The 14,600-nt window shown below is 41.9% G+C and overlaps 1 protein-coding gene across 2 annotated transcripts; it reads right to left on the reverse strand.

Annotated features, from left to right (window-relative positions):
• Positions 1 to 1,312: 1,312 nt before the first annotated feature.
• On the reverse strand, positions 1,313 to 12,154 carry LOC110526698 (BTB/POZ domain-containing protein 1). Of its 2 annotated transcripts, none has more exons than XM_090239122.1 (8): positions 11,554 to 12,154; positions 10,445 to 10,601; positions 9,729 to 9,834; positions 8,105 to 8,302; positions 7,521 to 7,713; positions 4,531 to 4,618; positions 4,009 to 4,155; positions 1,313 to 3,030 (listed from the first exon to the last, which is right to left on the reverse strand). In XM_090239122.1, the coding sequence occupies exons 1-8, from the start codon at positions 11,970 to 11,972 to the stop codon at positions 2,872 to 2,874; spliced, it is 1,467 nt and encodes a 488-aa protein (XP_090095248.1). In that variant the 5' UTR covers positions 11,973 to 12,154; the 3' UTR covers positions 1,313 to 2,871. The 2 variants fall into 2 exon arrangements, with proteins under 2 accessions (XP_090095248.1, XP_090095249.1); XM_090239123.1 differs by having other exon boundaries at positions 7,521 to 7,650; positions 11,554 to 12,135.
• Between the last annotated feature and the right edge of the window lie 2,446 nt (positions 12,155 to 14,600).

Below are 14,600 nucleotides of genomic sequence, written 5' to 3' on the forward strand. Positions count from 1 at the left end.
CAAAGTGCTAACTTATTCAGAGATAGCACACTGAATATTCATTAGGAAGAACACAAGTTGGTTGGCTTTTGGTAGTTTCATAATTTTGATCAAATAAGCAATAGTTTGTCTATGGATATTTGTCTTCAATAGGTATACTGCTACTTACCTCTCTGCTACTGTCCATGTAGTGTGACAATTGGTTTGTAAAATATTGATATTGATATTTAATAGGTCTACTATTCAACGATAGCTGTCTGGAATAAGTCTACTATAACTGTTACTTATCTGCCTTATTCAAGAGCTATGTTGTGTTTAGATGTTTGTAAGAGACAGTCAGATGTTCTGAGAAACAGCATGGTGGAATGGGAACATTTCTTCACCAACCTCTCAAACCCAGCCCCAAGTATGATTCTGGAAAATATTGCCAATTTTTACACCATTTGGCAAATTGTTTTTCACAAAATGTATTTTGCACGAAATATATCTATTTCAATAAGATTATTTCCTGAGCTTGACAATTGAACACATATTTCTTCCCAGTAAAGTATGCCTAATGTGGAAGTGATGTAACTTTTTTTTTCTCACAGGCCAATGTCCTTGCCGGAGTGGCATTCCTCATTTAACAACAACAAAAATCAGCTGCTGCATCTTTGACAAGCAACCAAAGCAATTCAGCATATGAAACTAAAAAACAAGCATATCCCTTTCTCTCTCCTCCATTACCTACAAGGCAGGCCAACTTGTCTAGCATGTTATCTGATGTATATTACCTTTGATATTGTAGAAAATCAAATAAGTGGACATTTGAAAAACCATATTTCCATAGCATGGACAAGAGAGACCAGGGGTGGTTGGTTTTAGATCTGGAACTCATGCAGATACAAAGCTATTTAAAATGTATGCCTAGAAGCACAACACTTGATTCAGCTAATCAACTATTAATCAAAGCCTTGGTTGGTTGAATCAAGTATTAATGCTGGGATGGAACAAAAGCCTGCAGCACAGCGAGTGGGTTCAGGGTCCCTATGAACTGGTTTGAAGATAGGTTGGAGCAGGTGTTGTTGGAGAGCCATTGATTTAACTTGGAGCTCCACCTACAGGAACTATTGTAGTATTACAACTACTTGTTACATTGCCATTCCCCCCCATCTTTCTGTATAGTCATACATTATGTATGAGAGCATTAAATCTGTGATGTATTGTTGAACTGTTTCCCAGATTATGGGTGTGTTTGAGAGCATAAAATTGGTGATGTATTGTTGAACAACTTCACCGATCCCAGACTGTAGCTTTAATGACTCATTTCAGAAGGTATCAGACAAATACATCATTGGTGTCAACATACTTTATTGCAGAGAGATAAAAATATACATTTCCACTTGTTTCAGCAATTAACAGTCACAATATTATCCTGTCTTACTCTTAGATGACATGCTAAGGAAACAAATTAAAGCATGTAACATACATTGGCAAACTTTAACATACGCACAAATACTCAGACGTCACTAGTTAAGATTTTATTTGCACATGAAAAACCCCACCTGCAAATATAATCAATGAAGGTTAAGCACGAAAACAGTGGAACTTTTACCACGTCAGCACTCAAACTACGAAATGACATTGATCGAACAGTGAAGGGCACTCTGCGATTTTACACTACATAGGGTGTATTCATAAGTGCACACCATAGCTAAACGTTTTGCAATGAAAACAAATTTCTTCAGGTAGTCCCTTCCCGTTTCAGTGTCTAGTGAATACACTCCAGACACCAGCACTGTAGTGAGCAATTCCCTGATGAAGGTACGGACCACAGAAAGCCAGTAGTAGAATATAGAACATTTCCAACTGTGTCATTGTCTACCATCACCCAGATTCCAGCCAGTCCACAGTCCTATTATACATCTCTACATGTAACAATCCTTTTTGAGTTACAGTTCTATTATGTCAAATGTCTCACACAGTGGAGGCTGGTGGGAGGAGCTATAGGAGGACAGGCTCACTGTAATGGCTGGAATGGAATAAATTTAACGGTATCAAAAATATGGAAACCACATTAACTCCTTACCATTTATTCCATTCCTGCCATTACAATGAGCCTGTCCTCCTATAGTTCCTCCCACCAGCATCCACTGATCTCGCACACATCCAAGTTCACAAACCAGCAGACTAGACCGACACTACTCCACTCCTTTTGGTTTCCAAAAGTCTTTGTATCCGTTCCTGAACAACAGAAGGCACAATCCCTCTAGCCTGGGTGTCGGTCTGTTTCTGCCCTTTTGCCAACTACTTCTGGAATCGTCTTGGACAACGACAGAAATGGACTCAGCCAGAGCACAAACAGATCTGGAACCAGGCTACAATCCTCCCTGCAGGGCGCCATTCCATTCCACTCTCAGACTTACCCAACCTCATAGGTAGTTCTCATTGGAGCACACCATAGCAAAACATTTTGGAACAGAAAACAAGTGCTTCTTATTGGACAAGCTCAGGTAGTACCTCCCAGTCGCACTCCGTTTCCTCCATTCTATGCCTACAGAACATGGCCCCTGGTTTAGGTGTGGTAGATGGTGTCTACCTGACCCAGGGCATTGTTCAGCAGGGAACAACATTGCGGAACGTTCAGAAAGAAATACATTACCTAGAAAAAATATGCCGCAATGAGTCATCACGTCATCTCTATTCATGGCGTTTCTAGCTGCAACAAGTTTGCCTACCGAACACAACCCAGTCGTGTTTACTAGGGATCCATGTTTAATAGTACAAGCAACAGAATTTTTTTTTCGTTTAAGTGCGGCAACGGAAACCAAAATGCAAAAATGTTTCATGGACGAGTCCGGGTCCATGGTTCTACAGGACCCAGGTGTGGTGAGGAGTTGTCTAGGTGTAGTACTAGGTGTAGTAGATGATCTCTGGGATCTGTCCGTCCTCCACTGACGTGCCGTTGTTGTTCCCAGGAGAGCTGAAAAAGAAAAAGGTGGTCTTGGTCCCCGTGGCGGACTCCTGGCTCACTTTCTTTAACCCTTTAGTGCCGTAGTGAGAGTCCGGGCCCTACAGGAGACAAGTGGATTGTTAGCAAAGATAAATTATGCACAAAACGCAGTTTTCGCAACGTACTGAAATGATCCACCTTGAAAGCTTGACATAAAACATTCCTAAAAAATTGTAACAGTGAACTAATGGACACAATACACAAATAACTGTTTATACTGTAGTTGTTTTGTGTGAACAATCCCTTTAAGATGAGCTGATGATTAAAATGTTCATACAAAGTCTCAACTGTGGTCACACAGGGTTGATGATCTAGTAGAATACAGACCAAAACTAGTTTGCATCAACATTTGATTCAAGTCTATAATAACTATGCTGATGTTAGCAGCAGAGGCAAAAATAAAACACAATAGCCTATTTGTTCGTAAACATGCACTTGAGTACTGTCGTTATGGGGTGAGCGTACCTTTAAGGTTGCACCTGAGTACTGTCGTTATGGGGTGAGCGTACCTTTAAGGTTGCACCTGAGTACTGTCGTTATGGGGTGAGCGTACCTTTAAGGTTGCACCTGAGTACTGTCGTTATGGGGTGAGCGTACCTTTAAGGTTGCACCTGAGTACTGTCGTTATGGGGTGAGCGTACCTTTAAGGTTGCACCTGAGTACTGTCGTTATGGGGTGAGCGTACCTTTAAGGTTGCACCTGAGTACTGTCGTTATGGGGTGAGCGTACCTTTAAGGTTGCACCTGAGTACTGTCGTTATGGGGTGAGCGTACCTTTAAGGTTGCACCTGAGTACTGTCGTTATGGGGTGAGCGTACCTTTAAGGTTGCACCTGAGTACTGTCGTTATGGGGTGAGCGTACCTTTAAGGTTGCACCTGAGTACTGTCGTTATGGGGTGAGCGTACCTTTAAGGTTGCACCTGAGTACTGTCGTTATGGGGTGAGCGTACCTTTAAGGTTGCACCTGAGTACTGTCGTTATGGGGTGAGCGTACCTTTAAGGTTGCACCTGAGTACTGTCGTTATGGGGTGAGCGTACCTTTAAGGTTGCACAAGCGGTGTAACTAACGTTGGGTAAAATCTCCACCGGCTCCTTGAACATGACTCTGAACGTGTTGGCTGTTCCGTCACAGCTGAAGCCCGTGTCGTTTGTTGCTAGCGTTAGGCTTTTGTCACTCTCAATAATCTGAAAAAAATTTATACAATTATTGTCAATTACTGTTTGTACTATAGCTTAAAAAAATTAAAAAGGTTTTCTGAACAAATTCACTATAATGGCCTGGATCGTGTTTAGTTGGCACCAAACAGGGGACAAAAACATTTGGAAACAGAAAGGTACTACATGACCTTGTCTAATAACCCAGGTTTTTGGTTTTCCATTGCAAAACGTTTTGTTACTATGTGCCCTACTCGACACAACCCTGGTAACCAGATCTCTTAGTGCTTCATACGCAGTAAGGAACATTGGAGAAGTTATCGTGTGACTGAAGCACTAACAGGACACATTTGGTCTGGCTACCAGGCTGATAACATCATTAGCTCTTCATTATTAAATGCTTACCTGTATATTAACCTGATAGTCCGTAGGTCCGTGGATCGAGCCATACAGTCCGAAACCCACCACTGATATTCTTCTATTTACATTAAATCTACAGGAGATGGAAATTACAAGATACCTTTAGAAACCTCAAACGAACACAGCCTTTAATAATACACATGCAGTAGAAACTCCACCAATGGGAGACGAACACTGCCTTTATTAATACACATGCAGTAGAAACTCCACCAATGGGAGACGAACACAGCCTTTAATAATACACATGCAGTAGAAACTCCACCAATGGGAGACGAACACTGCCTTTATTAATACACATGCAGTAGAAACTCCACCAATGGGAGACGAACACTGCCTTTATTAATACACATGCAGTAGAAACTCCACCAATGGGAGACGAACACTGCCTTTATTAATACACATGCAGTAGAAACTCCACCAATGGGAGACGAACACTGCCTTTATTAATACACATGCAGTAGAAACTCCACCAATGGGAGACGAACACTGCCTTTATTAATACACATGCAGTAGAAACTCCACCAATGGGAGACGAACACTGCCTTTATTAATACACATGCAGTAGAAACTCCACCAATGGGAGACGAACACTGCCTTTATTAAAACACATGCAATCGTCTCTGCCAATGGGAGTGTGGTGAAGAGGTATGAGGCTGGAGAAAGACCATCGCTCAAATTCAACTGGTTGACTCCTTTAACAGCACACATTGCAATAGAAGAACAACCATCTCAAACTATTCTGGGGGTGTTGAGTTGCATTGAAATGTTCCACCACTGTAAAAAACAGTGATGTGGCAGGTTTTTTATGGCTCTGCCAGAAGCAACCCCCCTCCAAAAATATGTTGAACCGACTTATTATTTTGACATTTTGTCATTTATCAGACGCTCTTATCCAGAGTAATCAGGTTTAAGTGCCTTGCTTCAAAACAGCAACCTTTCTTACTGGTCCAACGCTCTAACCACTAGGCTACCTGCTGGTTACTGGCCCAACGCTCTAACCACTAGGCTACCTGCTGGTTACTGGTCCAACACTCTAACCACTAGGCTACCTGCTGGTTACTGGCCCAACACTCTAACCACTAGGCTACCTGCTGGTCACTGGCCCAACACTCTAACCACTAGGCTACCTGCTGGTTACTGGCCCAACGCTCTAACCACTAGGCTACCTGCTGGTTACTGGTCCAACGCTCTAACCACTAGGCTACCTGCTGGTTACTGGCCCAACGCTCTAACCACTAGACTACCTGCTGGTTACTGGCCCAACGCTCTAACCACTAGACTACCTGCTGGTTACTGGCCCAACGCTCTAACCACTAGGCTACCTGCTGGTTACTGGCCCAACACTCTAACCACTAGGCTACCTGCTGGTTACTGACCCAACACTCTAACCACTAGGCTACCTGCTGGTTACTGGCCCAACGCTCTAACCACTAGGCTACCTGCTGGTTACTGGCCCAACGGTCTAACCACTAGGCTACCTGCTGGTTACTGGTCCAACACTCTAACCACTAGGCTACCTGCTGGTTACTGGCCCAACGCTCTAACCACTAGGCTACCTGCTGGTTACTGGCCCAACGCTCTAACCACTAGGCTACCTGCTGGTTACTGGCCCAACGCTCTAACCACTAGGCTACCTGCTGGTTACTGGCCCAACACTCTAACCACTAGACTACCTGCTGGTTACTGGCCCAACGCTCTAACCACTAGGCTACCTGCTGGTTACTGGCCCAACGCTCTAACCACTAGACTACCTGCTGGTTACTGGTCCAACACTCTAACCACTAGACTACCTGCTGGTTACTGGCCCAACACTCTAACCACTAGGCTACCTGCTGGTTACTGGCCCAACACTCTAACCACTAGGCTACCTGCTGGTTACTGGCCTAACGCTCTAACCACTAGACTACCTGCTGGTTACTGGTCCAACACTCTAACCACTAGGCTACCTGCTGGTTACTGGCCCAACGCTCTAACCACTAGACTACCTGCTGGTTACTGGTCCAACACTCTAACCACTAGGCTACCTGCTGGTTACTGGTCCAACGCTCTAACCACTAGGCCACCTGCTGGTTACTGGTCCAACACTCTAACCACTAGGCCACCTGCTGGTTACTGGCCCAACACTCTAACCACTAGGCTACCTGCTGGTTACTGGCCTAACGCTCTAACCACTAGACTACCTGCTGGTTACTGGTCCAACACTCTAACCACTAGGCTACCTGCTGGTTACTGGCCCAACGCTCTAACCACTAGGCCACCTGCTGGTTACTGGTCCAACACTCTAACCACTAGGCTACCTGCTGGTTACTGGCCCAATGCTCTAACCACTAGACTACATTCTGGTTACTGGCCCAACGCTCTAACCACTAGGCTACCTGCTGGTTACTGGCCCAACACTCTAACCACTAGGCTACCTGCTGGTTACTGGCCCAACACTCTAACCACTAGGCTACCTGCTGGTTACTGGTCCAACGCTCTAACCACTAGGCCACCTGCTGGTTACTGGCCCAACGCTCTAACCACTAGACTACATTCTGGTTACTGGCCCAACGCTCTAACCACTAGGCTACCTGCTGGTTACTGGCCCAACACTCTAACCACTAGGCTACCTGCTGGTTACTGGCCCAACACTCTAACCACTAGGCTACCTGCTGGTCACTGGCCCAACGCTCTAACCACTAGGCCACCTGCCGCTCATAAGTGTTTCTCTCCACTGAGGTCTGTAGAAAAAGGCTTATAGGTTATTGAAGGACAAACCAGTGTTGTACTGAGGCTGCATTTGACACACCATCATCTGAATTAGTATTAATAGTTTATCTTTTTCCGTCTGAATAATTTGCATGTCCAAAAAACAAATAGCCAAATAGAGCCAAATAAAAGCCATTTCTGTGCAAGGGCTTTTAGTCATTGTAATTGTATAGTGTGGGGCCGGTAGGACATTGTCACGGTGTAGACAAGCAGGTACACAGTCTCACCTGATCCTGTCACTGGTGCCACTGTATCCCCAGCGACTTTCAACCTGCTGGAACCTACTAATGCTGCCCTCCTTTCCTCGGAGACAGCAGCGGGGCCTGTCAATGTAGTCTACCCGCGGCTTGGGGTTTACTGTAAAGTGTAAAAACAGATTTACCACCTCCCGATCGAACAATATTCCAGACTGGGCAGGCCCTGTTGCACAAGAAAGAATATCAAACTGGTTTCAGACTGGGCAGGCCCTGTTGCACAATAATTAATATCAAACTGGTTTCAGACTGGGCAGGCCCTGTTGCACAATAATTAATATCAAACTGGTTTCTAGGGCTGGGTTCATTGGACAGCAGAAACACAAACACATTTATAAAATGATTATACACCGTTATGTTCAAAATGAATTCTAGGTTACAAGTATGTTCAAGTATTTACATTTTACAAAACTGAGCTTGATGAAAAGCAGTGCTTACTTGTATTAAAAAGTAATAACATTTAGGATATGTGAAATCTGACAAAGCAGAGTTCTAAGTTATTTAGCATTTTAAACTACAACTCTCTGTGTGTATGTCTCAGACAGAGAGATGCCCACCCGCAGCAAACTCCTCCACAGTCATGAGTGGGAAGCGGATGAGGGTTAGGGCCTTGCCCAGAACCTTCTGTTTGTTCTCAGAGGTGAGGGGAAGCTGTTGCCTGTAACACTCGGCATCCGCCCAGCGCACCACCGCACCAAATAGACGGTTTTCGCGAATCCCCAGGGTGTCTCTCTCCAGCACTGCACACAGCGTATCTAAAAACACAGGCTCAGTGTTAGGTCTAGTCTACACAGTATGGCAAAAAGGGAAGGGGTTAGGGTCAAAGGTTAAACTCAATTGCCTCCAGAACGCACCCAGAAACCAACACACACTTAAAGCAGTTAATTTCTTCCACTACCTCTATGATGGGAATCCTAATAAAATACTGATGGATTCTATTAAAATGTAACATGTTACAAGTTAAACTGTAGTTAGTTTGTATCCTGTTTAGTGAATGATTACTGTGAGTATTAATGGAGTTTAGGCCATGAAACTGTGTGTACGCTCATTTAGAAACCATGACCTAATGATCAGGGTGAGGCCCAGAACAGAAGATGGACGGGGTGTGATTCTGACATCTGGCTAAACAAAGAGGACCATGGACATTCCATGGAGCCAGAGGGAAACTCATTGGGGTCATAAAATGTATAGCTGGGGAGGTGACACCTACAAGCGAAGAATATAAAATGTGTTGTGAGCTTTCTAATTGTAAACACTCAGCTGACTGTATCCTTGGTATTAAACACATGACACTTCTATTGAGCTTTTGGTCTCAATTCCTTATTGCAAAGAGGTTGCAATAGCATTTTCCTTTTTAACAACACTATAAGTCTATTGGCGGTTCCACTGTATATCATTGGGATATGTTCCTGTATATCATCCACTGTATATCATTGGGATATGTTCCTGTATATCATCCACTGTATATCATTGGGATATGTTCCTGTATATCATCCACTGTTTATCATTGGGATATGTTCCTGTATATCATCCACTGTTTATCATTGGGATATGTTCCTGTATATCATCCACTGTATATCATTGGGATATGTTCCTGTATATCATCCACTGTATATCATTGGGATATGTTCCTGTATATCATCCACTGTATATCATTGGGATATGTTCCTGTATATCATCCACTGTATATCATTGGGATATGTTCCTGTATATCATCCACTGTTTATCATTGGGATATGTTCCTGTATATCATCCACTGTATATCATTGGGATATGTTCCTGTATATCATCCACTGTATATCATTGGGATATGTTCCTGTATATCATCCACTGTTTATCATTGGGATATGTTCCTGTATATCATCCACTGTTTATCATTGGGATATGTTCCTGTATATCATCCACTGTATATCATTGGGATATGTTCCTGTATATCATCCACTGTTTATCATTGGGATATGTTCCTGTATATCATCCACTGTATATCATTGGGATATGTTCCTGTATATCATCCACTGTATATCATTGGGATATGTTCCTGTATATCATCCACTGTATATCATTGGGATATGTTCCTGTATATCATCCACTGTATATCATTGGGATATGTTCCTGTATATCATCCACTGTATATCATTGGGATATGTTCCTGTGTGAATAATAGGCCATACTGATGCATACCTAGGTCAATGTCAGTGAATCCTTCTGCGTTTATGGCATCACCGGTGCTTTTGTCTATTGTTTCCAAACAGAGGCTGGCAAGCTGAGGCTCATCGAATAGTCTGGCCTGCAGAAAGAATGAGCACGGTCCAAGATGACACATCAGCATGAGACACATGGGGAAGTTGTCTGTTCAAGTACCGCCCCACCAATTTGCACTTGATTTGATAAAGGCATAACGTAATATACAACATTCTAGGATCAAACTTGCTCGCTCAACAGAACAAAAACAGGAAACGAGAACACTTGAATATACCTTACATTTTTGAAGATGTTTTGTTTTGGAAGCACATTGGCCTACGCAAATACTTTGGACAGTGGACATGGACAGTGTGGGATGTGACCTGTGTTTAAGCTAGTTTATTCTGTAGTACTACCCAAGTCATCTAGGCCTGTGTATTATCTTCAGTCATGGCTTAGTTTTTGGAGTTTTGATTACCCTGTTCTGAATTGTTACCCAAGAGGAATTGGCAGAGATGCCATCTTGGCTATTCTTTCTAAGTGATGAACTACAGTAGTCTATTCTATTTAGTGAAGAGCTGGCATATTCTTTAGTACCCACATGAGGGTTTTATGTAATATAGTTAATGATACCAGTTCTATATACTACCTGAGTGAGTAGCAGTATTATGTAGAATAGTTTATGCAATAGGAGTTATATTAGCAGCCCTATATACCTGAGTGAGTAGCATGAATGCATTGTCTGCCCTGAGGTGTTTGGTAAGGAACTCCACACACTGAGTCTCTAGAGCAGGAACGGCATATTTCTTCGCCGTGTACAGAGTGGTCATCACCGTCTCTGGTCCTATGTGGACCTCGTCAGAGTACAGGAACCTACACACACACACACACACACACACACACACACAGTAAGTGGTCAAAGAAGGTGGGATGTACAGGCTTCCAGAACACCAGAATGTTTGACTTCTAAAACAAAAGCTTGACATTGCATATAGAAGAGAAAAACGTTTCATTTTTTAAAAGAGGTAGTTAGGCATAGTAATCAGGAATAGCTCAGGCAGGAGCCTCGTTTGATATCACTTTCATCAACTCACATCAAATCAAATTGTATTGGTAACATACACGTAATTAGCAGATGTTATTGCAGGTGTCTCAAAATGCTTGAGCTTCCAGCTCCAACAGTGCAGTAATATCTAACAAATTACACAACATATACATAAAACACACACCATTCTAAGCAGGAATCAATTAAGACTATGTACATATGGACGAGTGATGACAGAGCAGAACGGACTAAGATACAGTAGAATAGTATAGAATACAGTATATACATATGGATGAGCAATGTCAGAGCGGCATGTACTAAGATACAGTAGAATAGTATTGAATACAGTATATACATATGAGATGAGTAAGCCAGATATGTAAACATTATTAAGTGACTAAGATACAGTAGAATAGTATAGAATACAGTATATACATATGAGATGAGTAATGAAAGATATGTAAACATTATTAAGTGACTAAGATACAGTAGAATAGTATAGAATACAGTATATACATATGAGATGAGTAATGAAAGATATGTAAACATTATTAAAGTGACTAGTGTTCCATTCCTTAAAGTGGCCAGTGATTACTAGTCTATGCCTATAGGCAGCAGTCTCTAATGTGTTAATAATACATGAATATTATCATACAGACAATGCAATGTCAGCACTCATAACATAAGGGGAACAATTTAACTAACGTACTGGGGTAACAAACACCTCTCTATAAATATATTATATCGCAATGCAGTGCATGGTCGGTCAATAGATGTTACCTTAGCAAGGCTAGGAAGGCTGCAGGTTCCACATCAGGTAACTCTATCTCGGCTGAGGTGGTGGCCATTCCCCCGTTGAACATGGCGTCAAATACTGCACTACCAGCAGCTAGGACGAATTTATGCGCTGGTATCCTCTGCGCCTGTCTACCTTTACCGACAATAAACCTAACGTCACTGAGCAGTTCGTTATTGAAGAGAAACGCGAAGCGCTCTTTTACTGAGCTCTTCGTGGCCTGCCAGTTGTACATAGGCTCCCGGTGAAGGCCACCCGACGGGGGTGAGATTGGTGCTGCGACCACGGGGACTGGCATATTCGAGGCCACTCCAGCATTTCTTCCCGCTCCAGAATGGGCGAAATTTGATGCTCGTCCTTCAAGATTGGACGGTGGACCGATGCCACCACCCCCAGTCGCCATTTCGTACCGTTGTCCTTATTGGCTTTTACGATTGATAACCGTGGAAAATATTAATGACGCATTTTTGCGTTTTATTGCGAATTTTTCACAGACTAATGGGCCAGTGTTTGTTACTGCTTTCTTTCTCGCTCTCCAGGAATGACGCACACTTCCGCGGTTTTACGTCTCTTCCTGTGAATCCTTCTTGTTGTTTTCTTTTAACCCATTAGGTGGCGCTGTTTTCTGGTATCACGTCAAGCAGACAGCATCGCTGAATAGCTTTATTTTGGAATTACCACAAATCTGTCTGGATCATGCATATTAGACACCCGACACGAAACACTACAACACACAGTTGATCATTTCCACACAATCCGAATGCGGCAGAGCAAAACTGCTTTGCAACAAGCCAAGTATTCTCGAATAGTTTATAAACTCGTTTTTTTTGTTAATACTTTCCAGCTAAATTCTGGAAAATTGTCAAATCTTTGAAACACGGCTCCAACCCCTCATTGCCCCGGCGGGTTTTGACAGCCTCTGGTCCCATACTAGACAACGTGTACATTTGTAGTGCTTTTAATAAGCGTTAGACTTCAGCTGGCCACCTGCTTGAAAGGATCGTCTCTGAAAGAGGTAGTCCTTTAGTCGCCTCAACAGATTGTAAAGAATAATGCTCTAACAGACTCACATAGTTTATTTTCATTTCAACCATTTGATGTCTGTGATGTACTAAGTGCCTTGCTAAAGATCGATGTAAAATGATTCACTTGACCCCTTCTTATTACAGCTCTCTGTCCATAGTCGCAGGAAGTAGGGATTCTGAGGGTGTTGCAGCTCCCCCTGAAAAATCTGAATAAATATATATATATATTTATATATTTATATATATATATATATATTTACATATATAAATGTAATATTCATCTCTCTCTCTCTCTATATATATATATATATATATATATATATATAGATAGATAGATAGATAGATAGATAGATAGATAGATAGATAGATAGATAGATAGATAGATAGATAGATAGATACATAAAGGCGGAGATCCTTATGATAATTACCGCCAATCTCCAAGTTATCTTGCCTAGCCAAGGTACGAGAATCCCTGACCAACTCCCCGGTACAAACTTTTTTAACATCCCACTCTATTCTAAATATGCACTAGTCTGGTTTTAGAGCTGGGCATAGAACTGTTTCAGCTAATATGCTTGTTTTAGATGATGGGATTGCCTAGATCATAAAAAACATTGTGCTGCCTGATTTATAGACCTTTCTAAGGCATTCAACACCGTTGACCATTCCCTACTCATTCAAAAACTGTCAGAAATGGGCCTGGACAATAAGTATTTCAAATGGTTTAAGAGCGATCTGACAGACAGGACACAATGTGTGCTTTGTGATGGTGTCAAGTCTAATTTTCTCAATATTACGAAAGGTGAACAGCAGGGGTCTGTATTGGGACCTGTCCTTTTTAATGTTTATATAAATAATATTGGTCTATGTATTAAATCCTGTAATATTCATCTGTATGCAGACGATATGGTTATGTATGCCATTGCACCGACTGTTGACCAAGCAATGTTACAGCTGCAATCTGATTTAGTTGCATTACAGAAAACCCTTGTTGATTTAAAACGTGAACTTAATGCAGACAGAACTAAATATATGTTGTTCTTTAATTCACTGAAAAATGTCTCAGATCGGCTACATATTCACTCATTGGATGGCTCTCTCTTCAAGCAGGTTCCCGCCTATAACTATCTGGGCTTTGGATTTATAAAGATGTAACTTTTAAAAACATACTGAGGTTAGTTAAAAAGCTAAGATTTAAAGTGGGCTTATTTTTTAGAAATAGATCTTGCCTCTTCATGAACAGCAGGAAGCAGATTGTACAGTCAACTTTCCTGACAGTTCTTGAGTATGTTGACACCATTTACCTGATTGCAGCAGCCACTACTCGTAGTCTTAAACCTTTGGATGCCGTCTACCATATCTCCCTTCACTTTATTACAGGTGACAGTTTTAATACTCATCACTCCATCCTTTATCAGAAGGTCGTCTAGACCTCACTAGAATCCCGTAGATCACTTCATTACTCCCTTCTTGTTTACAAAGCTCTGCTTCACAAGCTTCCAACCTACCTCACTTTCCTGTTGAAATATAAAAATATGAGATACCAAACCCATTTGCAACTCGAGGTCTCACTTGTCTCCACAAAGTTTGGTGAATCTGCCTTTAATTTGAATGCACCACAGTTATGGAATAACTTACAAAACAAATTACACCTGGATTCCCTGGTACCAATAGGGCAGTTTAAAAGTTTGTTGTTAAATGAGTTCGCTGAAGTGTGCAATTGTTTCAATTGACTATTATAACTTGTTATAATAACCTGATGTCATGTATTTATCTGTCTTGTAGTTTATTTTTTTTAATCTTCTGTTGTTGTGTTGATGGATTTATTTGTCCTCGGGGCTCCATTCCAAATGAGACACTGGTCTCAATTGGGCTCTCCTGATTAAATACAAGTTTAAAAAAAAAATTGTAGGCCATGGAAATATGTTGTCTGATGGATTTATATTGCACTACATAGAGTAGGCCAATGGCATTTAAATAGCCTAAATTCAAGATGGCCATATAGC

Source organism: Oncorhynchus mykiss, chromosome 6, assembly GCF_057628025.1.
Source record: "Oncorhynchus mykiss isolate SJ-2025 chromosome 6, ASM5762802v1, whole genome shotgun sequence".
NCBI lineage: Eukaryota > Metazoa > Chordata > Actinopteri > Salmoniformes > Salmonidae > Oncorhynchus > Oncorhynchus mykiss.